The following is a 23,449-nucleotide window of genomic DNA, read 5'->3' as shown; positions in this document are numbered from 1 at the left end:
ACCTACATTACCTGCATTGGTTTGCCATGAGTATATTTACTAAAGATTAATAAAGTGTTCAGTATTTCAATTAAAAAGGAAATGAAGATTCAGTTTTCAAACTTATGAAGACAATTTTTAATTAGTAACAAGATATCAATAATATTGTATGAACATATGCTATCATTTTATTCTAACTTGTATCATTAAGATTGTATTGCACTCTTTGGTTTTGTGTTTGCCTTCAGAAATTGCAACCACAGTCTAACGCGTTCTTGTCTGGTGAATAAAGATCATTACTAATCAATTTGAAGATTTCAATGTGAAGACTTAATGTTCTTAAACTTAGATCAGCAAGTACGACTCATGTGGATAGACTTGTGTTTTGACTACAGGTCCTACCACAAATACCAGGTACAGGGACAGTAAGCTATACAATTCATTTTAGCTGATGGCTTTACAATGATTTAGAAAATTTAGTGAGAAAGAACAGTTGATGGCATTTCCACTTAAAAATCTGTGAAAAAAATATCCCACTCATCCATCTTTTTTGATAGCTTAGATTCCTGTGATTTTTTTTCCCCCCTTCTGCTTCTTCTACTTCTTCTGTTTCTTCTCAATCTTTGCTTTATTTGACACCGTTTTACATATGCTGTTATATTTCTGACGGTCATTCCTGTGTAGACATGGTCAGTTCAGACACAGCTTGGGTAGCAAAAACTAACTCATTCATGCAGATCCGAAGTATAGGTTATTCATTGTGATGTAACTTCACTGATGGAGGAAGAAGATGGTATATACTGTATAGTCAGTAATGTATACCTGCTCATTTGAGTCTTGTTTCTGCAGCCCAGTCCTCCCTCCCAGTGGCTAGTGTGGTTTCCTCTAGTCAACAGCCCTCCACAGCCCACACATGGTCTGCCATTGCTGTATGGCTGTAAGAGAGTGGCACACAGCACAATCATAAACTACCTGCAAGTGCATGATGACCCATGGTCCATCAGTGTACGCTGACAAACCCAACAGCTGATTTGTGGTGATCGGACCCTCCCCTGACACACACACACACACACACACACACTCATTTGGTTTCATACATTACAGGCATGTGGGGTTGTACATATGTCATATATAAGCAACTATTTATATGTAATAAGAATTTCTTAAGTCCACCTCTCAACTCTGAAGTTAACCACAGTAAGAAATAAATGCTTTTGCCCCTCATGTGTTAAAAATGAAACATGAAGCTTTTATAGAAAAGATCAATTTAGTTTATGCCTGATTTTCTCTAGTATTGATATACATTTTTGTACTGAAAATGTTGAAAAATAAGTACATGCTCATGCATATGTCTGTTTAGACTGAAATTCTTTGCAACACTGTCCTGTTCCATTGTTACCCATTCACCTGAGAGTAGTGGTCACCCTCTTCAACAGCATCCAATCTGCCAAGCTCACCTGCTCTTTAGCACAGTAGCCGCAGATCATCCTAGTTGCCAGCTCCATGAGATGATCCTGGTCCTCATCATGGCACAGATCACAAGGGTAAGACCTGCCACAGCACGGGAACCTGGCAGGAAGAAACATTCAACCTCCAGCAGTGGAATGTTGTGATGTTTGCTTCCATCATTTAATAATTGTCCATTGTTTCATTATTCTCTTCATTACTTGTTCATTATTAATTTGCATTATTCCTCAGTCAATTCACTTTCATGTTGCTCACCTCGTGTTTAGTGTAAACAAATTGTTAACCACTCCTTACTATGTTTACTAGAAACCTTATATGAACCAATTCAACAACATATATTAAACTGAGTAGTTTGTAACTTCAAGAAACTAGGAAAGAAACTAAACTGACTATCCAATCGCTTCACCACAGGATTTTACTGAAACTAAGCTAGTAGCCTCTCGCTTAGCTCGAGTGTCTTGTTGCTTTAGTTCATTCCTTTGATTGTTTTTGTTTAATTTCTTATCTTTAGTTTGTATTAATTGGAATTCACTCTTCACAGCCTATACTTGTGATCAAGCAAACACGTCTTCTTGTGTTGACTGAGACTGAAGTTTCATCGTATAGATCGTATAGCCAGCGATCTAGAATTGTCATCAAAAGCAAGGACAGGCCACCTAACCACTGATCCCAAGATTCTGCTTCTGAAAGGCCTACCGGAAAAGGCCTATGACTCTCTAACTGAGCCAGCTCTGGAAATCCAATCCTGTGGATCAAGAAAGCCTGATTGCTTCAGTGTTATTGCCCTACATCACTCACACAAGGCTGAGCCAGCAACACTACGGAAAAATGGACACTGTCAGTGCCATCTAAAAGGCTTGACATGGTCGAGCCCAATGATTTGCAAGGACAGGTATGTCCTAATACCAGATGACCTCTGTTTTCAGTTCTGAGAACTCCTACACATTCAGGAGGCTATTTTGTGAGTGAAAAAACCTTTGCCCAGTCATACCACACATTGTCACATGTCAGAGTAAATGGCTATAAATTTTCATTGACTCATAATGACAAGCCTTTTTAAACAACTTCTGTGCAGTTAGAGATGCAATGAAAATTCTAGTGCTGTGTGGCAGCCATTCAATTCCACTGCAATCTATATAGTAAATGCATTCCAAAAGTCACTGTTCATCTTTGACACTAGAAATCAAGAGAAAACTGAAGCTGCAGTAAAGACAAAAAATCCAGGATCACACAAAATTGTTGATGTGAAGATGTCACTTATCATAATGGCCCCAATATTTAAACCAATCAATTAATGCTTGAGATCTCTGAAGCTTAAACAGAGAGGAATCATTTAATAATGAAAGAACTCCAGACCATAAAATACAATAAAACATTGATGGTTTGTAATAATCTCTCTTTATATTAGTATTAAATTATATTATAATAAATATTTACCTTAGCCAACGGTGACTTTGTCTGAAGTGCTTGCAGGCACCTTTCTCAGGAAGAGGCTTTCCTCGCTGAACTGCAGGATCTCGTATATGCTGACTATACTGAGAAGAGGCCTGCTGTCCTGTAAAAATTAAAAAAACAAAACAAAACACAACATAAGCTAAAAGCAATCATCATGAGCACAATCAAACATGTTACAGCTATAAACTCTATAACTTTTATAGAGCTGAAAACTATTTTTAAAAATGTACATACAGAAATAATGTGTAAAATGCTATTTACCAATGTCATTTTAAAAGTGTCACTATTCATAATCAGTCTTAGACTGATAGGTCACACAAGAACACGATGCGTTTGCCATAAAATTATAAAGAAATAAATATAAATAAAATGGTTCATGTATATGAGGAGTGAAACTTTAGGAACAAACACTAAACCTGTCTCATTTCTGGCCTTAGGCTGGATGTATTGAAAGCATGTGGCTTCCACAAAGATGCTGAGTTTGCTGTGGCAGTGCTGGCAATTTATTTCCTTGTTCTGACCATAGGACAGACTCTAACATCAGAAACAAAGAGAAAGAGAGATCAAGGCAAAATTTAAATAATAACAATTAAAAAATAACTGTATTATTAGATGATGTGTATTATTCTCCCATGCAAATTAACCCAGTCTTGATATAAAATGCGTTGACCCCAAGAATAGTCTAAAATTCTTGCATGTATAATCAAAATCTCTAATGTGTGAGCCATGTACTTGTGTACAGATAAAACACTGCTTAGGTGTACATGTGCACTAGGAATCTAGCGACTCGGACTATATGTCTTTGAAATAAACAGAGTGTAAATTGAGGGTCCTCTTCCAACCTGAAGAGTTTCCTCTTGGTTGCAAGAGAGGCAGCCGATGATCAGCTGGCAGTCCTGCAGCACCAGGTCTACAGGCACGGCTGTGTTCAGGTCCAGATAACCCAGCACATTGCTGTAGTGGTGGAGCATGCTGGGTCTGAACGCAGCTCTGATTCCTGCTCCACACTTCTCACACTGGGCCGTGCATGTCAGCTGTCCGCTCAGGGTCAGGTCAGAGGTCACCTTACACCTAGCACGCAGGGCCAAGTGTGAGTCCCCATTCCCCATTTCTCAAGCCATGGCTCCAACCATATTAGTGTTTTTGGATAAAGCCTTCCTTCAAGGTTAAATGTCACCCAGACTATCTAATACAATTGTTTAAGAACATACAGGTCAACATGCAGGGTTGTAGGTGTCAAATCGATGAGGATGGCCAGGCCTAGCAGTTACCTATTGCACTGCAAGGAAACAGTGATGAGTTTTGCCACCACAGTAGCTGTTCCCTCTCCCAGCCTCAAGCCCAAGAGCTTGACCTCGGTGCCACGGCGAGGTGCACTGGTTTTGATGTTCTCCACGGACAAGCTTTTGCCCCCCTCACTGCTGCAGAGTCTGAGCGGCTCGCTCTCATCTTCTTCTTCTTCCTCCTCCTCCTCTGATTTTGAGCCCACTACCAGTGGGAGCCCAGACAGTGAGGCCTCAGGATGGTCAGATGAAGGCCCAAGTAGAGACGTTTTACACAGCGCCACCTGGAGCTGCTCATAAGGGACAAACTGTATGCCGGCTCTCTCCAGGTCAATGTCCGTTTTCAACTGGAAGTACAGGTCAGAACAATGAGTGCATTCCATTATCTCCAAAAATGCCCTCTGAAATTGGTAGTATTTTCAATTATTAAATTTCTTTAGTAGTGGTACAATTTAACACAATACAGCTTGAAAGGTGGTAGTAGTAGTAGTAGTAGTAGTAGTAATAATAATAATAATAATAATAATAATAATAATATTTGTAAAGTGCCCTTCCAGAGCTCAATATCACTTCATTAGACCTCATTATATATAAACTCTCTTAACGGGTACTGTGAGTCAGATTGAGCATGTGTTTGTTCATAAATTGGAGATAATGAGGACATGTGTGCAGCAAACATTTTACCACCCTGCAGTTACACCCCTGAGTTAGGAACTGGCACTTCAGTGAAGGTGATGGTCAAGCTGGGACTCGCTTTGTTTAAGAGAAATCAGAGTGCTTCTGACAGGCTTCTGTAGGTGTTTGAACAGTGGAACTCAGCCAGTAATTAAAATATTTTACTCTAAAAAGTATGTCTTCCTTTAGAGGAAAGCTTTAAATAAATCCAATGTCTCAAAGAGGAGAGGTTTAAATATGGCCAAATGTAAAACCTATTTGTCTCTGCCTTTGCTTCCCATTTATCAAAGCTATTTAAAAATCTTCCAAATTACAAACTGTCTAATTCATCTCCTCATTATGCCTCATGTTGCAGGAAGAAAACATATTGCTTGTATTTGAGTTAATCACCTCTCCATAGTTTCAAGTCTTAAGAATCTGAAGAGCTTTCTCTCATCTCACTCACCAAACCTTTAGAGTCACTCTTTGATTAACACTGGCTGAACGGACTCTAGATGGGTAGTATTAATCTGATGAGTCACTCATCCATCTGTAGATCTCACCTGTCGAGCTCCCTCAGTGAAGAGCCTCTCCATGCTGCGGTCGAGCCAACGTAGATACGGCCGGAACAGCAGCTCCAGCCTCCCCAACAGCTGATTGGTCGCATGCTTGGCCTGCAGCCAATCCTGTGACGCCAGCTGCACGTGTCTGCATGTGCAGAAAGGCATTCAACTGGAATCTTCTGCCTTTTTAATTTGAATCAGAACTGTTATCGCTATTCCAAACAAAGGAGAATTTAAAAAAGCTCTAACCTCCCCATTACTGAAGGCAAGTTTTGGTCCTCAGGAACATCTATTGTAAACACCTATTTAAAAAAAACATGAAACTTGAATTAAGGGTTTTTGGGTTTAAACAAATAAGGAAGCAAAGAAATGAAGAAGTAATTTCAAGCAAAAGTGCATACCTCCTGAGGGTACCCGTCAGGGAAGCTGACCATGATGTCGATTTCTTTTAGGTCAAATGGCTACAAAGAACAGTAGAACTTAATGGCAAATTAGAACACAAACACATTTAATTGTAGATAAGTTCGATTAGGTAAAATCTTCTCAAAAGTCAAAAAGATCTGGCCCAGTGGCAGCCATGGGCACATTAGGAAAATTCCCTGAAGAAAATTTCAAGATATTCTTGACTGAACATTTTCTAAACAAGAAAAGGAACATTAATGTGTCTTAATTGCTATCCCCTAACATAAAAACTGAGTGTACTGTAAGTGCAGATGAGTTTTTAATTTAAATACCCAGTCTGGATCAGTGGCTTCTACAGTGACTCGGTAGTAGGTTAGCTGGCCATCTTCTCTCTCCTGCACTATGAGTTTGTCGCTGGGGAATCTCTTCATCAGCTGGGTGATCTCCATATCCCTGAGAGTTTTGGACGTCTCTGCGGTTAAATCAGCCAGCCTGACCTGATCTGGAACCGCAGGCGGACGGCTGACCGACGGTCTAGCCCCAGGACTGCTCCCCTCCCTGGGTTTCGGGGGCGGCCCATCCTCCACTAAAGAAAACTGTGGATGCCTGAAGCGGCAGCGCTCCTCCATGGCACAGAACCCCGACATGAAGTAGCGGCAGGGCCTCTGGACTCGCACCTGCCTATTTGGAGTGGCCCTCGGAGGTGGAAGGCGCAGGTAATCCTCCTTCCCAGAACCACCACACATCACTGACTGCAGCTGGGGGTCTGAAGAACACGTGTCTGCATGGCTTTCCTTATTTACGTGCCCAGGCCCAGACTCTGGCCTATTCTCAAGCCCCATCAGTGCCGCTGAGGGAACAGTCCTCTGGTGAAGGAAGCGACACCTCTTCCCATACTGGCAATGGCGACCCTGGGAGAAGAAGCGACAGAGCCGCTGTGTAGGCCCAGCAGGGGGTTGTGAGGTCTGCCTCCCACTGTCCTCTGCCAGCCCCACGCTCCACTCATCCTGCATCCTGTTGTCCTCTGTCTGTATCCTGTTCTCTTTTTCTGACAGAGTTCTCCACTCTGTCTATATCGGCTGCCTATGGAAACAATCAAACTTGTGAAGCTAAGTACTATTATTAGAGTTGCTGTTAATAATAATAATAATAATAATAATAATAATATTATTACTACTACTACTATTATTAGTAGTAATAGTATTAACAATTGGAACTGCAGGCAATTTACAACAAGGCTATATTACCAATACCTGACAAAATATTTTAATTTCACATCTCTGTCCAAGATATTGCTGAATTAATAATAAATATAATACACTGAAAGGTGCTATATAAATACAAGGACCCAGACGCTTACAATAGTCAGTAAAAAGACATTGATAGACATATAAGACAACATGTCCAATATACATAACATTTACAAATAGCACTGACAGGACATGGGCAGGAGCTGATGAAAGGGGTGTTTATGTTTGAGAAGTATTATAGGCAAGGGAAAACAGATTTGAATAGAGAGAGTTGCAGACTGTTGGACCAGAGGGAGAAAAGAGTTCCAGAGGCAAGGAGCACATCTAGAAAATGCATGATCACCATAGCCATGTACGGTGGAGGAAGGAAAAGTAAGCAACACAACTGAGGAAGTTCTGACTGTGCAAGTAGGTTTGTAAGGAAGGAGAAAATCCGACAGGTATGAAGGAGCAAGGTTATTTAGGGCTTTGTAAGTAAATAGGAGCATTTTAAATTGAATACAGTATTTTACAGGAAGCCAGTGAAGCTGTTGGAGAACGGGTGTAATGTGACGGTGAGCGCGAGTATGGGTGAGAAGCTGGGCAGAAGCCTGCTGAACCATGTGAAGTCTGAACAGAGGAGGAGCTAATGCCAAACAGAAGAGAGTTGCAATAGTCCAAGTGGCTAGAGATGAAGGTGTGAATGAGACTGAGAAAAGGAAGACCCAATTTTGGCAATGAGCACAGAGGGGGAAAAAGATGTTTTAACTATAGAGTTGATATGGGCACTAAATGAAAGCATAGAATCTAGGATGACAACCATATTTCAATCCAGGGGGGAACGAGACACAATCATCAATGGATCATCAATGGAGAGAGAAAGAGAACTGTTTTTTTTATAATAAGATTTAGAACAGAGTAACATGAGTTCAGTCAATCACTATTTAACAAGAGAAAATTGCACTTTATCCATTTCCTGATTTCTGACAGACAGGTTTCTAACTGATAAAGAGGTGGATTTTAAAGGGATTTAGTACTGAGATAAATCTGGATATCATCTGCATAGCAGTGAAAGTCAAGGTTAAAGTAACGCAAGAGATGTCCTAAAAGAAGGATGTACACAATGAATAAGAGGGGCCCAAGAACTGATCCTTGAGAAACCCCTAAAGTAACAAGAGAAGTGGAAGACGTATAGCCAGAGAGGGGAACAAACTGTTTTCTATCAGTTAGATATGACATGAACCAGTCCGGGGCTGAGCAGTCAATGCCCAGTTTACACAGCCTAGACAGAAAGAGAATGGCTTACCATGTCAAATCCAGACTGGAATGTCTCAAAGAGATTGTGGGTTTCTAAATACTTTTATAGCTGACTGGCAAAAGTTTGTCCAAGAACTATAGCCAAAAAAGGAAGATTAGAGATAGGCCAGAAGTTATCCAGAGCTGAAGGGTCCAAACCAGGCTGTTTGAGTATGGAAGTGACCACAGCAATATTGTAGATTGAAGGAACCTGACTGATAAGCAGTGATTGATTAATAAGAGTTGTGAGATGAGGGATCAGAGCAGGGAGATGGGCTTTAGTTAAAGATGTAGGGAGAGGATCAAGTGAGCAGGTTGCATTTTAAGATTTCATTAAGATAAGCAATGAAAGAACTGAGAACAGTGAACAGTATGAAAAGTAAAAAGAGAAGAGAATGAGTTTCCACCTGGGGAATGGAAAGCCAGAGAGGAAAAGGAAGAGTTATTAGCAGCAGAGGGCTCCAGAGAACTGCTGATTTTTTCCATTTTAGATTCATAGAAGTGTAAGAATGAATCACAGAGAGCAGGAGTAGCAGCTACAGTGCTGTCAGGGGGTTTAAGCTTGATGACTGACAAGAGATGGAGTTTGTATTATCACTGTTAATGAGGCTGGACAAATAGTTTGACTTAGCAGTGTGTAAAGCATCTCTGTAAGCTGTCAGGTGCTGCTTATAAGATTCCACATGAACAGATAGCTTAGACTTCCTACAGAGTCTTTCTAATTGATGACCAGTCTGCTTCGTAGTGCACTGTGCATCTGTATACCAAGGGGAGGAAGAAATAAGACTCATTTTTAGATTTTAACGGGGCTAGTGATTTAAGGGACTCAGAGAGCAGCATTAAGTAGGGCAGCATGTTTGTCAGGAGAAAAGGTAGCAGAATCAGCTAGAAAGGCAGTAGAAATAGAATGGTTAAGAATAGGGATAAACAGAACAAGTCATACAGAAGAAGATGCATCTTTGATTAGAGCAACGAGGAATAGTCAGGGGAGCTGTGAGCAGAATAAGCCTGTGATTAGAGAGGAAACAGTAGAGAACAGAGATCCAAAACAGGTAAAGAGGAAGAACAGACTAAGTCAAGAGTGTGACCTTTGTCATGAGTGGGAATATCTACATGTTGTATGGGCTGGAAACAGTCAAGAAATGAGAGAAAATCATTTGTGAGGTAAAAGTCTAGATCAATTATATGAATACTGAAGTCACTGACTAGCAACAAGTAGGGTGAAATCCAACATATAAGTGTGAGAAGTTCAGATAATTCAGAGAGGAATGATGAATTAGGTTTTGGTGTACAGTAGAGTAGTACTGTAGTTATTGAGCTAGGTAGTTTTAGAGCCATGTATTCAAAAGATGTAGCCGATATAGGCCTGAGTTCTGTAATATTGATTTTATTGTTGAAAATTACAGCCACACCACCTCCACGCCCAGTAGGCCGAGGTTTGGAGATAAGCTTGACGTTGGGTGGGGTAGCCTGATGAAGGACATAAAAATAACCTGTTTGCCAGTTTCAGTGAAGAAAAACATGTCAATATTATTTTCGAGTATAAATTCCTGGAGTACAGATGATAATTAATCGTATGGAAAAATATTTCCACATCCAATAAATCAAACTGGTACAGGGTTCTGGATCCATTCTTAACCAGATATTTAAGAATAAATTCTTAGAAATAATATACATCACTGCAGACCATAACTCAGCACTAACCTTGACTGGCTCAGACATAAATTAATATAACAAAGTATCATGAAGTTAACAGAGAACTAAATCTATTAAGTAGAACTTTCTTAAATATGGCCATCTATAGCTTCCGGGAAAGTAAGATATAAAATGTCAACAGAGCCAGTGTAACAGTCGAATCTAATGTCACATTATAGAACAGAATGATACATTATTAGCTAACTAGCTAACGCACCGCTAGATTTCTAGTTAAAAGGTTACTAATGTAGCTAACTAGCTAGCTAGGGCGAAGACATATAATTTAGCTATTTTGGTAGCTAGGACAGATTAGCTAACTAGCTACTGAGTCTAAAGTACGTGGACACAGATAGCTAGAAACAGAGACAGAAATCCACTAACCTGCTCTGTACTCACTGATGCACTCACTGACCATAGGGTGGTGCAAATGCCTTGACAATAATTACTAATAATACTGATCTAAAAAATTAGAAAGCGAATAGATCTCAACACTTCTAGAACTACACGGATATGTATAGCTTAAGGGAGTTATTTGTTCTTCGTCTTTCTACGTAAGATCAAACTGTACAACGTATTATGCTGACACCTGCTGGAAATTTATATACACAACTTTTACGTGGCGAACGATACTCCTACACCTTGAGATTCAAGCCAGTGTTAGATTAAATCCGAGACTCGTTTGAATCCCTCCGCTTTTTAGTCGGACCTAGGAGTGTTCGTTGTAAGCGACCACAACAGCATCAGACAAATGACAGCGTATCTGCCTCCTTGCACCCTGGTTGTGGGCCGCGTTCAGTAAGCAAACGCTTTCTAACGATGCGCAACATTTTTTTATGTTCAACGGCGCGCTGCCTTGCAATGTTCCGAAACTTACAGTTCATAGGGTTCAAATTCTACCGGATTCAATTACATTAAATTATAATTGACATGTGTCTCCTGAATAGTCTTGCTCTAAATATTTTGTAACACCGCTTGGAATTTTGTCATATTCAAAACGTTTACATGGCCATAAATGAGTTTTGTCGCTCTCTAGCCGCATGATCAATAAGTAATTTAGACGAATGCACGGAGCATGCAGCCCTGAAACACTCTTAACAGTCACGTTCTTCTCGAGGCCTGTATGTACATGAATGTAACGCAATATATAAGTTTTGTTTAAACATCTTCCGTTGGTCTCATGTTTTGGAGTCTTAACCAATTTATTATTTACAGGGGAAGGTGTAAATATTTTAGAAGAATGTCATCTGAACATCCCTGGATGGTGGAACCTTTAAAGATCTTAACTCTGCATCTTTGAACATTCATCATTTAATTTTTTATTTTGCCAGCAGTATACAGATTCTTAAAAATGAGCCTAGCACATTTTGGTGAGTTGATTTGGGAAAGCTATAGGCAAGACTCTATTTTGCAGCCTTTGTGGGACTACCTGCGGCTCCATCACTGCGACACTCTGAGGTCGCCCCTTTTCCCTGTATTTCTCTCAGTGTCATCCTATTTCATTTTTTGCCTACCCTACCTGCTCTGCGACATTATGGGAGACAGGTGGCCAGCTGTCTACCGGTACAAGATTCAGCCAAGCAAGATGCCTACCCACACGATGTTCCTCCGCTGCGCCAGCATTACCCTGCGCAACCACATTCTGCTGGTGTTTCCGGCAGCTGTCGCCCAGTGGGCGTGGAGGCCTCCCATTCCCCTGCCTGAGCAAGCGCCAACATTACTGGAGCTTGTGGGCGGTGTGGCAGGAAACCTCCTGCTTTTCGACTTGCAGTATTTCATCTGGCACCTCCTGCATCACAAGGTTCGCTGGCTTTATGTCACCTTCCATGCCATCCACCATGAATACTCTGCTCCCTTCGCCTTGGCCACACAGTGCCTTGGGGGCTGGGAGCTGGTCACAGTAGGCTTCTGGACCACCCTGAACCCAGTGCTGATGAGATGCCACCTGCTCACCACTTGGGCCTTTATGTTAGCCCATGTCTATGTTTCGGTGGAAGACCACTGTGGGTATGACTTCCCATGGTCCACTTCTCGCCTGATTCCCTTTGGCATCTATGGAGGGCCAAGCAAGCATGATGTGCACCACCAGAAGCCTAATACTAACTTTGCTCCCCATTTTAGCCACTGGGATAAACTGTTGGGCACACATGCTGATTTCAGTTTTGTTAAATCTCAGGAAAAGATATATTAAATCTCAGTAAACTAAATAATATGCATTATTAAAACTGTAATTGTAGTCAAGTCATGGGTTTATAGCTTATAGCAAGTGATTTGTGCAATACTTTCTTCAAGTAGATATAATGAAAAGACTGTACAGTAACAATGCAGATTATCTCTCTGAGCCTTTTATTCTCAAAGTAGTAACCTTAATATTCTTAAAGATAATTAGATTATGTTCTGCATATTTTAAGAATATAAATTCTGTTCTAAAGTAAAAGCTCTTTTTGTAAAGGAAATTAAACAGGAATAAGGAATACTTTCACCTGATAACAGTGAAAACTCAAACTCAGAGTAGTCTAGTTAATATCAAAATGAAAATAAAAGTACTAGTGAATGCATATCCTTTAATAGTTATAAAGTGCAATCCTTTTGTGATGTTTCTAGTTTGTATTATCCTGTGTATTAAAATGTTGTAAAGGGTGTGGAAAAATAACATTGCAAATCATTAATAAGTGGAAACTTATGTGAAGCAAAGTAATGCAGCAATCACCCACCTTATTTATTTATCTATTTATTTATTTATTTATTTATTTATTTATTGCAACTGTGAATCAATAGTTAAAAAGCAATTAAAATAAATATACTAGCAAATGGTTTTTGGTGTCAATATTATATGCTGTAGCATATGCTGTTTTCTTTTTTTGTTTGTTTGTTTTGTTTCATTTTATGAAGATGGATATATCATCTAGCCCAATAATTATTCAGCATAACGATGAGCCTGCCCTCATTTAAATATAAGTATACTTAGATAAAAGCAAGCTAATACATCTGTTTCAGAATAGGAACAGGAACATTATACAACTATACACCAATATAATACACTAGTATAATTTTAGAGACTGTTACTATATATGCATTACTCAGAGCTGTCATTCTAGCAAGTCTTTCTCACAATATAAATCAAATTCTGTCAAAATAAAAGTCTGGACTAAACAGTGTTATTCTGTATATTGCTGGCAGTATGTAACTTCATTCATAACCAGGAATCAAGAAATTTGGAATTGTGACAGCCTATGTCATTCCCATGTTGTACTGCAGCACCAGGGACACACTGCAAGGTACTACACTGCATATTTCATCCAGGCCTTGTCGGGCTGCTCCTTTAGCTGATGGTGCAGCATAGAGGCACTGTTACCAATCTTCATGTCACAGGACAATGTATTAAAACGCACATGCACAGCAGATAGAATTTGTCATGGAAAATCTCCAGCTCTGATACACTTTAGGAGGGGGAGTTATAGGTAGGGAAGCCAGTGGGAAACATTCCACAGCTAAGACCACTCTACATTGTCAGGATGACTCAACATTCAAAAGCATAGACCTCAGAAGATGACAGCTGATCACACAATAGGTTAACGAGGCAAATAATTTTCAGACATCCAATTTTAATTAAAGGTGTAAATGAGGAAAGAAATAATGTAATGGACAATTGTCAGGTTACACTGGTTGTGTTGAGCACAAATCTTTCCCTGATATGTGTCAACAGTCGTTGTGGGCAAAGTGCTCTAAACATGATGGAGAAACATGAGTTTACTTTTTTACATTGGGTTTCACTGGCATCATTTTAATTTATATGTACATTTACTCATCTGTATGTAGGGTGTGGTGGAATTTTGAATAAACAGCAAGTCAGATGTGATTAAAAGAATAATTTAATAAAGAAAATAAGACATACAAAAACACAGCTGTGTGAGAGCTAATGCTCTAAAGCGAAAGCTCTAAAGGGGTAGACTGACTCTATTCCTTATATCTAAACTTCACATCCCCCAGGGAGGGGTGCTCGGTTATCCTATTTACCCGTTTCCTGCTCCTTATCGCGCTAAACACTTTTGCACATACCAGGATGCTCTGTTCCACCAGGACAGACACAGTTTGCTAGTTCCTCTTTATCAGCATTAGTCACACGACACATGCAAGATCAAGAAGCAGCTGATTCAGCAGTCGTTTTGTTCACACAATATACAAAGACAGAATGTGCAGACTAAACTATTCATATAGGATTACATAGAGAAAGGATTAACATGATTATATATGAATCACGTGATAATACATGATCGAGTAATAATTTCCATCACAAGGGAAAGCTTGGATGGAATTCTGCACCATGTGTCTGTTGCCGTAGCTCCAGGACCAACTATGACCAACCTCCCACCTTCTTCCAACCTGTGCCGATCAAACGCCCTCTGGCTTTCTTGTACAGGCTGCAGGATGGTAGATTGACTGCACAAGAGTCTGCATGGCCATGTGGGGCACCAACAAACAAAACAGCTGGGTGAAGAAGGTATCAGGAGATGAAGGCTGATGGTGGACCACTACGTCTGAACTCTGTTTGTCAGGACAGCTCTGTCTGCCTTCACCATCCTGAAGAGGGCTGAGATAACCCATTCATACTGCTTCTTCAGGAGATGGTCCTTCTACCTCTCAGGAAACTTGAAACCATTGAGGAATTAAATAAGAAGAGTCTGTTATTGCATTGTTTTTCTTTAGCTGTTGTCAGTGCTTGTTGCTAATGTATGTTGTTTAAATCTAATAATAAAACAACACAGGTGTGATATTCTCACCTCTTAAGCATCACATGAGACTTCTGGAAATGTGAGCAGGGACAGGCACGTGAGACTGGGGCCAGTGGAGGAACTGGGAGCATGCCATGTTGATTGAAATATCAGAGAACTCTTTTTTTGTAGCAATTAAGATAAAAGCTTTATTAGATGACAAAATTGTGTTAATTAAATGTAAAAAAGGTAGAGATGAATGAATAATTGAATTAATGGATAGGTAGCTCACACCAGTGAAACCCAGCAAAAGTGTTATGGATTGTTTTATTCAGTAATTATTTGATCAAATATGATCAAAAGAAACTATTGACTAAAATTTGAATAGCTGCATGTGTGTACCCAGTTTTGAAACTTAGCAACACCTACCTTGAGCATACACTCAATGAATGCCTTATGAGATACACCTATTATAATATACTATATGATTTTTTCCAATTGTTCACAGTAAAACTCAAATGTGAGAATCCTTTTTATACCCACATTTTTAAAAAAGCCCTTGCATAAAATACGAAACATCTACCATGCCTTAGTTCGTTTAGGAAGAGTAAGAAAGAACCAAATTCCACAGCCACAATTCCACAAACACAACAGGTTTGAAGTGCCATTTTTATAATTCCATTGCACCTGTTCGCTTTAGGAATTCCGTAGGGTGTGAACAGGCATAAAAACAGAGAGGAAATCAAGTGTGCAGCTCATGGCACCCGTGAAATAGCATTTATGAAAGAAAATTGGGGAAAAAATCGTTTGTATGCGCAATTTCTTTTTAGTTGTTTTCATTTTCATGAGTGAGTATTTGATGCCTCCTAGTGACCATCAAGAGAAAATGATACATAAAAGAGTAATTTGCATGGCTGTTAGTGTTTTAGCAACATGTCCAGAACGTGATTTTACTACTAAAAGACCACACAGCTATGAATGTTATTAACTTTAGAAAGTAAAGTTCCATTCATTCAATTCACTCTGCATCCCCAAGCAACACAAGCTGTTTGGAAAACTGCACGCTCATGCAAAGTTTTGTTACTGATTAAAAAAAAAGAAAAAAGTATTTTCAAACTAAAAATGAAAAGTAGGCTAGGGCAGTAGAGGTGGGCCAGGCTTGAGGCACTGTGTGGCACACAGACAAGCTACAACCATTCCACTGCCCATCAAGTAGCCCTCAACCTCTGCATTCCACAGGGAAATGCTCTTGTAAGCCATACTAGATGCTAAAAAATATTCAGTATTTTTTATGCCTAGCAAAAGATGGAGCCAGCTAGTTATTTCAGACACTACAAATATTCAGCATATCTTAGTGAGTGCAAATAGTAGTGTGGTTTCCATGATTAAGTGTGCATAACTCAATTTAATCCAAGCTGAATTGTAAAACTTCCTTATTTCAGATGAGGGTCTGCCTTTTGTCCTTCATGTGCCAGAAGGTTTCCAGCAACTGGTGCACAAGCTCTTTGGTCTCCTGTGCGCTAGTGACTGTGCCAAACCTACAGATTTGCAGTCAGCTTACTGATGAGCAGTCCACATGTCCATCTGGATGAATAGAGCATGTGCTACCGCTCTGGACCTCATTGTCATACAACATTCCTTGATCACATACAGGAATGTGGGGGATGGACTTCAGCTTCATGGTAGCATTTTATCAAACCAAACAACCTGTCACCCTGAGACTGAGTCTACAGTCATGCCCAAAGGTTTTGAGACTGACAAATTTTGGCTTTAATGATGTTTACGCCCTCTGTATTTAGATCCTTTTGTCAAACGTTTATATTGTAGAGTGAAGTAATTAAGCATTTCATAAGATTAACTTTTTATTGACTTACACAGTTTAAGCAAAGACTTAATAGTGTTGACCTTTCTTTAAGACTTCTGCAAGACTTCCCCTTGGCATACTAGAGATCACCTTCTGGGCAAAATATTGACCGACAGCAACCCATTCTTGCCCAATCAGTGCTTGGCATTGATCATGGTTTCTGTGTTTGCCCACAGGTTCTTAATGGGATTGAAATCTTGGGAGTTTCCTGGCCCAAAATTTCAGTTTTCTGTTCACTGAGCCACTTGGTTATCACTTTTGCCTTGCAACATGGTACTTTGTCTTGCTGGAAAAAGTATTGTTCATCACCAAATTGCTCTTGGAGGATGTTTTGATACCATCACTTATTCATGCCAGTGTTGCATGAGAAGCAACCCCCACACATGAATGGTCTCAAGATGCCTCACAGTTGGCATGACAGGACTCGTTCACCCAGGTAGCGTTCACCTTTTTTTCTCTCCAGTCAATCATTTGTCCAGTTGTCCCAAACAGTCTGAAGGGGGTTTCATCAGAGAAAATAACTTTACCCCAGTCCTCTGCAGTCCACTCCCTATACTTCCAGCAGAATATCTGGCCGTCCTTGACATTTTTCTAGGAGAGAGGTGGCTTCCTTACTGTCCTTCTTGACACCAAGTCATCCTCCAAAAGCTTTCTCTTTATTGTGCGGGAAGATGCACTCAAACCTGCCTTCTGCCATTCCTAGGCAAATTCTGCACTAGAGGTAACCTGATCCCATAGCTGCATCCTCTTTAGGAGATGGTCCTGGTGCTTGCTTGACTTTCATGTGCACCCTGAAGCCTTCTTCACTGCAGTTGAACCCCTCTCCTTGAAGTTCTTGATGATACAGTAAATGGCTGATTAGGTGCCATCTTATGGCTGATTAGGGTGGTGCCACTACCACCCTTTTAAAGCAACCAGTCTGCTCTTCTAATCAGCATGACAGTGATATCAGCCGCCTTGTCCTCATTAATACGTTCTCCTGAGCTAACAAAAAGATCAATGAAATGATGTCAGCAGGCCATTTTGTGGCAGGTCTGAAATGCAGTGATTTTTGTGATTACATTAATTTTCATGGCAAGGAATGACTTTGCATTTAATTGCAATTCAACTGATCACTCTTTACAATCTAGAATTAATGCAAATTGCCACCATAAAAATTGAAGCAGCAAACTTTGTGAAAACCAAAATTTGTGCTAGTCTCAAAACTTATGGCCACGATTGTAGACTCCTTAAATGTTGGAAATTCTGTTTTTGACCCATTGTTTCATAAAGTTTGTGTGCCCAAATACTACATTTTAAGGAAATTGAATTTTGAAGTAAAGTACAGGTATGTCCTGATTATGTATTAATAAAGTGCAAAACTGGGTCATCCTGGAACATTAATGTATAATTTTAGTTTACAGTTACCTCGTTGTATTTGTGGATTATTAGGTTTTGGATCATTGATTTATTTTTATTAACATTTATTAGCATTTATTGATTGCCTGTTTGTTTAACTAATGTTATATACCTTGAAAATTATAAAGATCTTGCTTACCATATTTATCTTTTTGACTGTTGTGTACTTACTTATTTTAGCAAGGACGATTAGTTTAGCGAATAACTGACACGCCGTAGTGGTCAAGCTCTGCTAAAATCACAGTGCGACTCCATGTAGCATTATGTAATGTTCAGAAAAAGTAGCAGGCTCAACGTATCTCGTGACCTCATCCAGCAGGCTGCTGCTTTGGTAGCGCTGGTACAGAGAAGGACTGGATCAGACACAAGAATACCAGGGCATGGACGCCAGGGAATTGCCAGCCATTTTATAGTTTATAGCAACCAGATTATTGGCTACAGTCACGTAATTGTGTTCCATAATTTCATAATGGGTCAGTGCGGTATTACTTCTTCAAAGACTGTGCTGGTCTTCCTCAACCTTATTTTCTGGGTAAGGTAAATCGATCTCTAAATTTTGAATGCGTCAGCTTGGTGGTTAGCTAGCTAGCATGTACCGAAAGTGGTAGCATCTACGCAGCATTTTTTTCCTCACAGCTACCATTAGCTGGGATCAGTCAAATAGATGGTTAGCTAGTTAAATGTACTTAACATCCCGTGACACAATAGCTAAACAGAGCTGATTGCGGCATTATTTTTTTTCTAAAACGTTAACATGCTGTTGAAATATCCGTTATTGCGTGCACCCAGTGAATCGTCGGCTGTTGTCAAAACTTTGCTAGAATAGCTAGCTATCTAAAATAACCTAGTTGTGCTAGGTTATTTTAACCCCGGTGGTTTTCAGATGGTCTTTGTTTACTAACCCTTAAACCAGAGTATAACAGATTAATGCAGGTGCAATTGTGTGAGATTATACAGAAGATACTTTTTTACTTAGCTAAGGTCTTCTCTAAGCCTGCTAACTATATAACGACACACCTTTATTGCATCTTAACATACATATGGCATATGGTTCTATATATGGCAAATTAAATCGCACTCTGATTCGAATACATTTATTTGTGATTTATTTGTATTCAATGTAATATTTTTATATTTTTATTTTAATCAGATAATCAGAAGAGTATTTGAGTAGCTTGCTAGTATTACGAGAAACTTGCCTGCACATTTCATGTAGTTAAGTCTTACCACTTCTACAATTAGACGAGGGGGAAAAAGTATGCCTAGATACTCCTTTGTGTACTCATTTTTCTCAGACCGTAGTTGATCCAGACCACCAACAGAAGAGATCATGCTCTCTCAGTTGGCAATAAAATCAAATAAATTCATGGTCAAACTGGGTAACTCAAAGGGATGAAAAAAAGTAGGACAACTGGCAATCCCATCTTTTTGAAGATGAGCAGTGGGATCCCAAATAATCAGTTTTGTTGAGTGAGAATGTACAGGTCTCACGTGTGTTACGTCTTGGGTAAAAGATAATGATTAATTTTCAGTACTTTTTGATAGTTGTAGAGAGTTGGCGCTGTGCGTTGGTGACTTTAAAAAAATTAAATGTATTTATCCTACGGACATTTTTTATCCTACTGCCTTTTAGGCTAAGTTGAGGCATGTTATGCTTGTTACCCAGTTACCCTGAAAAAAAGATGAAATAACTATATCTTAGCAGCTTTTGAACCCAGCTTCTTTTATTGAAAAGATATAATTGGGAGATGGTATAACACAGCTGCTGATACTATGACCATAGAACTTTAGCCATAAATCATACCATGCATCTAATTTTTAGTGTGGGGCTCTCGCATGCCATCTCTCCACAGGCTGCTGCTGGGATTCTGTGCTATGTCGGTGCCTATGTGTTCATTACGTATGATGACTATGATCACTTCTTTGAGGATGTGTACACCTTGGTCCCCGCTGTGATCATCATCGCTGTCGGCGCTCTCCTTTTCATCATTGGCCTGATTGGATGTTGCGCCACAATCCGGGAGAGTCACTGTGGGTTAGCCACGGTTAGTAAACGCTCTGTCCATGTTCCCCTGTCCACATACTTGTTCATGCACTTAATCACAGTTTTAGCGTACCTGTTCATGTATCTCAAGCTTACCTTTAGCAATGCTAAAAGGATGTTGAAATTGTTTCCTGAATCATTCCCTTCCAGTTTGTCATCATCCTTATGCTGGTGTTTGTGACTGAGGTGGTTGTGGTGGTTCTCGGATATATTTACAGAGCAAAGGTTAGTCATGCTCAAAAGCTAGTCATTATTTTCTGAAGGTGGAGTTGCAGTGCTATCTTTTGTGAACTGAATGTCTCAACAGGTCTGTTATTCATGACATTCTTAATTATGATTGTTAACAAAATTAAACTAGTAATACTCTCATTGTTGATCCATAATTATTCTGTACAAAAGGGATTAAAGCTATGTTGAAAACAGCAGAGCATTTGGGAGTGCCTCAGTGTGAGGGCAAAATGTAGTAATGCATAAGACAATCATTTCCTAGGTGGAAGAAGAGGTCAATCATTCAATCCAGAAGGTGTACAATGAATACAATGGCACAAACAGTGATGCCCCCAGCCGTGCTATTGACTATGTGCAGAGGCAGGTGAGACTGTTTGGTGTTTACATTTCACTGAAAAGAGAACTGCTGTGATACATACATACATACATACATTCTTTGGCATGATGCTGTTAATGTATTAATTTGTTTGTGTACTGTTAATGTTTAAGCTCCATTGCTGTGGAATCACAAACTACTCTGACTGGAGGAACACACGCTGGTTTAACGAGTCTCGGAACAACAGCGTCCCCCTGAGCTGCTGCAAACCCACTGCGAGCAACTGTACTGGTGCCCTCACCCACCCAGGAGACCTCTACCCTGAGGTAAGAGAGTGTGTGTGTGTGTGTGTGTGTGTGTGTGTGTGTGTGTGTGTTTGTTTTCTCTTGTTGTTTTGTGTGTGTTCATTATTTCATGTTCATTATTAGCTAGATTTATTGGAGAAATTGTTTATTCTGAATTATTAGGGTTGTGAAGCTCTGGTTGTGAAGAAACTGAAGGAGATCATGATGTATGTCATTTGGGCTGCGCTGACATTTGCTGCAATTCAGGTGAGATGTCAGTCTGTTTTGATGTCTGGGGCAAAAATACAATTACTCTAACTTAAAAACATCAGACTTATCTCTTTACCCTTTCCTTGTGTAATATCTAATGGTCAGCATGAACTGATTATTTTAGTTCTGACCTCAAGAAGAGAGTCATTTTGTGTCTACTATAGCCCAGAGTCATTAAAGAGCCGTTACATTGACACACACCTAAATGTGGTCCAGAGTTTGTGAATAATGTTCATTGATTCTAGAGGATTAGTTCTACTCCATGTAAATTGATCGGGTCAAGTCTAAATTATTAACATGGTAAGAAACAGGTCAGTATCCTGGGCTGTGGGGTTAGGTTGCAGTATATAAGCTTAAGTAATTTTGGTTGTTTTCAGTCATTATTTCAATTTTTTCAAAACATTTCTTAATGAACAAATAGAGTATTTACAAAGCCAGATCAGGTCATGGCTAAAGACATTTAACTTATCTGTCACAGATTTATTTGGGGTTTTACATGTTTTCAGGCTAAGATAGAATACACTATATATTTACAGACCTTTCAGAAGGACAGTATTTGGCCAAGCTATGAGGAAAGATGAACTTGACATCAGTTATTTACAGAAGTTGGTAACTCACCATCTCCAGGAGAAGTCACTTATACTGCTGTTTTGTGACATTGGTTAGTTTAATTATCATAAAGAATTCTAGGTGCTTTTTCCCGCCATGATGCTCTGCGTCCTTGCTGACCAAGCATGGTGGTGCCTGTGTGTTTTTTGTGAGGGTGGGGTCACTTGGGCTGTCCTCAGCAGTACAGAACAGTTTTTCTATATGTATAAAAAGATGCCTAAAAATAAAACCCCATGTTTTCCCTGTTTTCTGTCTAGATGCTTGGGATGCTGTGTGCATGTGTTGTGTTATGCCGTAGAGGCCGGGATCCTGCATATGAGCTTCTGATAAGTGGAGGGACATATGCATGAAGAGGAATTACTAAGGGAACACGATCACACACACACACATACAGGGCTCAGGGTTCTGTCAGTGTGTAATGACACACTGAGCTTATACTCTTTCAGCTGTACAACTTATGCAGGGTTGCACACTCTGTGCCCTGGTGATGGGTGAAGCAAAATTAATAGATTTTTATTTATTTGTGTGTTTCTGTACAAATTGTTACGTTTTATTTTAAATGTGTTCTCTCCAAATAGAGAAATTGTGATCAAACATTTTCTTTGTTTCTTAATGCGAATTTTCTTTCTTGCATCGTGTGTGTAAGATTGAGCATTTTGGCTCACATGAAACATGGCATTATTGTATGAACAAGAGAATGTGGAATTTATTCTTTCCTCATGTGTTTATTTGCACTATGTGTACGGCTATGGAATATTTTATTACCAAGTGTCATTGAGTTCGTGCTTGTGAATAAATGGAAAGGGATACTCTTATGTATAAGAGGTTTGTTCCCTTATCACTGTCTCAGCTATGATGCCGCCCATCAGCAGAAACCCTAACAGTGTAAGACAGGCCACTGGCCTTCCAGTGAACTAGTACAATGGTCTCAATCTCACCAGAGTAAACTAATAGAATCAGTAAATTCAGTCTTCTTTTTACACAAAAACTAACGGTTTGTGCAATTTAATTCATGCACTACCTAATGTTCTAAATGATTTTATCACATTTACTTTTCTCTCCTGCCTTGCTTATTGTGTGGAGTTTAGAATTCTGGCAAGTTTGTAGATCTTTAAGTTGGTTTGAAGATCATGTAGTGATGTAGAACGATATTAGCGTGAAAGGAATGTAAATAGGTTAAGAGGAAGAATTAAAAAATTAAACGTAATTTTGACATCAGAAGGAGACATTCGTGTATTTTTCACAAAATTATGCTTCTCCACTTGAAAAAATAAACACGCAGAGTCTGTGCATCATTAGTAAGCTCTTAATACTTTAATTAGGAAATCAATGACTGCTTGCAAATATGTTAATATGGCTAATGTTTGTCTTAGCTTCCATTCATTAATTAGTATTTTGGTTGAAGTATTCCCTTTACCAGTACTCCTAGAAGCAGAGTTGGAGGCCAGCTCTTCCCTGGTCTCATCCTCTTCAGGAACTCCCTGGGATTCACAACTAGACAAAGCAGCTTGACATCCAGAGACATGATTGTTGTTGGGCTTTTGTGAGGGCTGCAAGCCTAGGCAATGAGCTTCAAAGAACCATGTTAAAGGTCAGGCCTTTCCCAGGAAGGGTGATGTAAAATTACCAAGCCCAAGTCTGACTTAGGTGGAATTTCAGGACATCGATAACTAAAGGACTCAGTATTTGGCTATAATAAAAGGC

The 23,449-nt window shown here is 39.6% G+C and overlaps 3 protein-coding genes across 4 annotated transcripts; 2 read left to right on the top strand and 1 right to left on the bottom strand.

Moving 5' to 3' along the window:
- Positions 1 to 93: 93 nt before the first annotated feature.
- si:dkey-24l11.2 (uncharacterized) lies at positions 94 to 10,573 on the bottom strand. The gene is made up of 12 exons (XM_027008813.3): positions 10,405 to 10,573; positions 6,136 to 6,886; positions 5,803 to 5,862; positions 5,651 to 5,703; positions 5,402 to 5,546; positions 4,173 to 4,531; positions 3,744 to 3,972; positions 3,318 to 3,435; positions 2,884 to 3,001; positions 1,437 to 1,548; positions 802 to 914; positions 94 to 655 (listed from the first exon to the last, which is right to left on the bottom strand). Exons 2-12 carry the CDS (start codon positions 6,814 to 6,816, stop codon positions 577 to 579), a joined length of 2,067 nt encoding a protein of 688 aa, XP_026864614.2. The 5' UTR covers positions 6,817 to 6,886; positions 10,405 to 10,573; the 3' UTR covers positions 94 to 576.
- Positions 10,574 to 10,652: 79 nt separating this feature from the next.
- On the top strand, positions 10,653 to 12,809 carry ch25hl1.2 (cholesterol 25-hydroxylase like 1, tandem duplicate 2). 2 transcript variants are annotated; one of them, XM_027008824.3, is made up of 2 exons: positions 10,653 to 10,818; positions 11,236 to 12,809. In XM_027008824.3, the coding sequence occupies exon 2, from the start codon at positions 11,372 to 11,374 to the stop codon at positions 12,209 to 12,211; it is 840 nt and encodes a 279-aa protein (XP_026864625.1). In that variant the 5' UTR covers positions 10,653 to 10,818; positions 11,236 to 11,371; the 3' UTR covers positions 12,212 to 12,809. The 2 variants fall into 2 exon arrangements, with proteins under 2 accessions (XP_026864625.1, XP_026864622.1); XM_027008821.3 differs by lacking the exon at positions 10,653 to 10,818 and adding an exon at positions 10,826 to 11,141.
- Positions 12,810 to 18,318: 5,509 nt separating this feature from the next.
- Positions 18,319 to 22,966, top strand: tspan3a (tetraspanin 3a). The gene is made up of 7 exons (XM_027008765.3): positions 18,319 to 18,526; positions 19,848 to 20,039; positions 20,189 to 20,263; positions 20,529 to 20,630; positions 20,756 to 20,908; positions 21,050 to 21,133; positions 22,003 to 22,966. Exons 1-7 carry the CDS (start codon positions 18,464 to 18,466, stop codon positions 22,093 to 22,095), a joined length of 762 nt encoding a protein of 253 aa, XP_026864566.1. The 5' UTR covers positions 18,319 to 18,463; the 3' UTR covers positions 22,096 to 22,966.
- The last annotated feature ends 483 nt before the right edge of the window (positions 22,967 to 23,449 follow it).

Source organism: Electrophorus electricus, chromosome 6, assembly GCF_041902795.1.
Source record: "Electrophorus electricus isolate QZ-2024a chromosome 6, ASM4190279v1, whole genome shotgun sequence".
Lineage (NCBI taxonomy): Eukaryota > Metazoa > Chordata > Actinopteri > Gymnotiformes > Gymnotidae > Electrophorus > Electrophorus electricus.
Note: the sequence above shows the minus strand (reverse complement) of the source record. Positions and strands in the feature narration are given on the sequence as shown.

What these genes read in the sequence shown, in the direction of transcription:
- si:dkey-24l11.2 (XM_027008813.3), bottom strand. Translation starts at nt 6,816, where the DNA reads ATGCAGGATGAGTGGAGCGTGGGGCTGGCAGAGGACAGTGGGAGGCAG. An exon ending in AAGCCACTGATCCAGACTGG is followed by an intron (nt 5,863 to 6,135) that starts GTATTTAAATTA and finishes TGTTCTTTGTAG; the next exon opens with CCATTTGACCTAAAAGAAAT. An exon ending in ACCAAGAGGAAACTCTTCAG is followed by an intron (nt 3,436 to 3,743) that starts GTTGGAAGAGGA and finishes TTCTGATGTTAG; the next exon opens with AGTCTGTCCTATGGTCAGAA.
- ch25hl1.2 (XM_027008824.3), top strand. Translation starts at nt 11,372, where the DNA reads ATGAGCCTAGCACATTTTGGTGAGTTGATTTGGGAAAGCTATAGGCAA.
- tspan3a (XM_027008765.3), top strand. Translation starts at nt 18,464, where the DNA reads ATGGGTCAGTGCGGTATTACTTCTTCAAAGACTGTGCTGGTCTTCCTC. An exon ending in GTCACTGTGGGTTAGCCACG is followed by an intron (nt 20,040 to 20,188) that starts GTTAGTAAACGC and finishes ATTCCCTTCCAG; the next exon opens with TTTGTCATCATCCTTATGCT. An exon ending in TGACATTTGCTGCAATTCAG is followed by an intron (nt 21,134 to 22,002) that starts GTGAGATGTCAG and finishes TTTTCTGTCTAG; the next exon opens with ATGCTTGGGATGCTGTGTGC.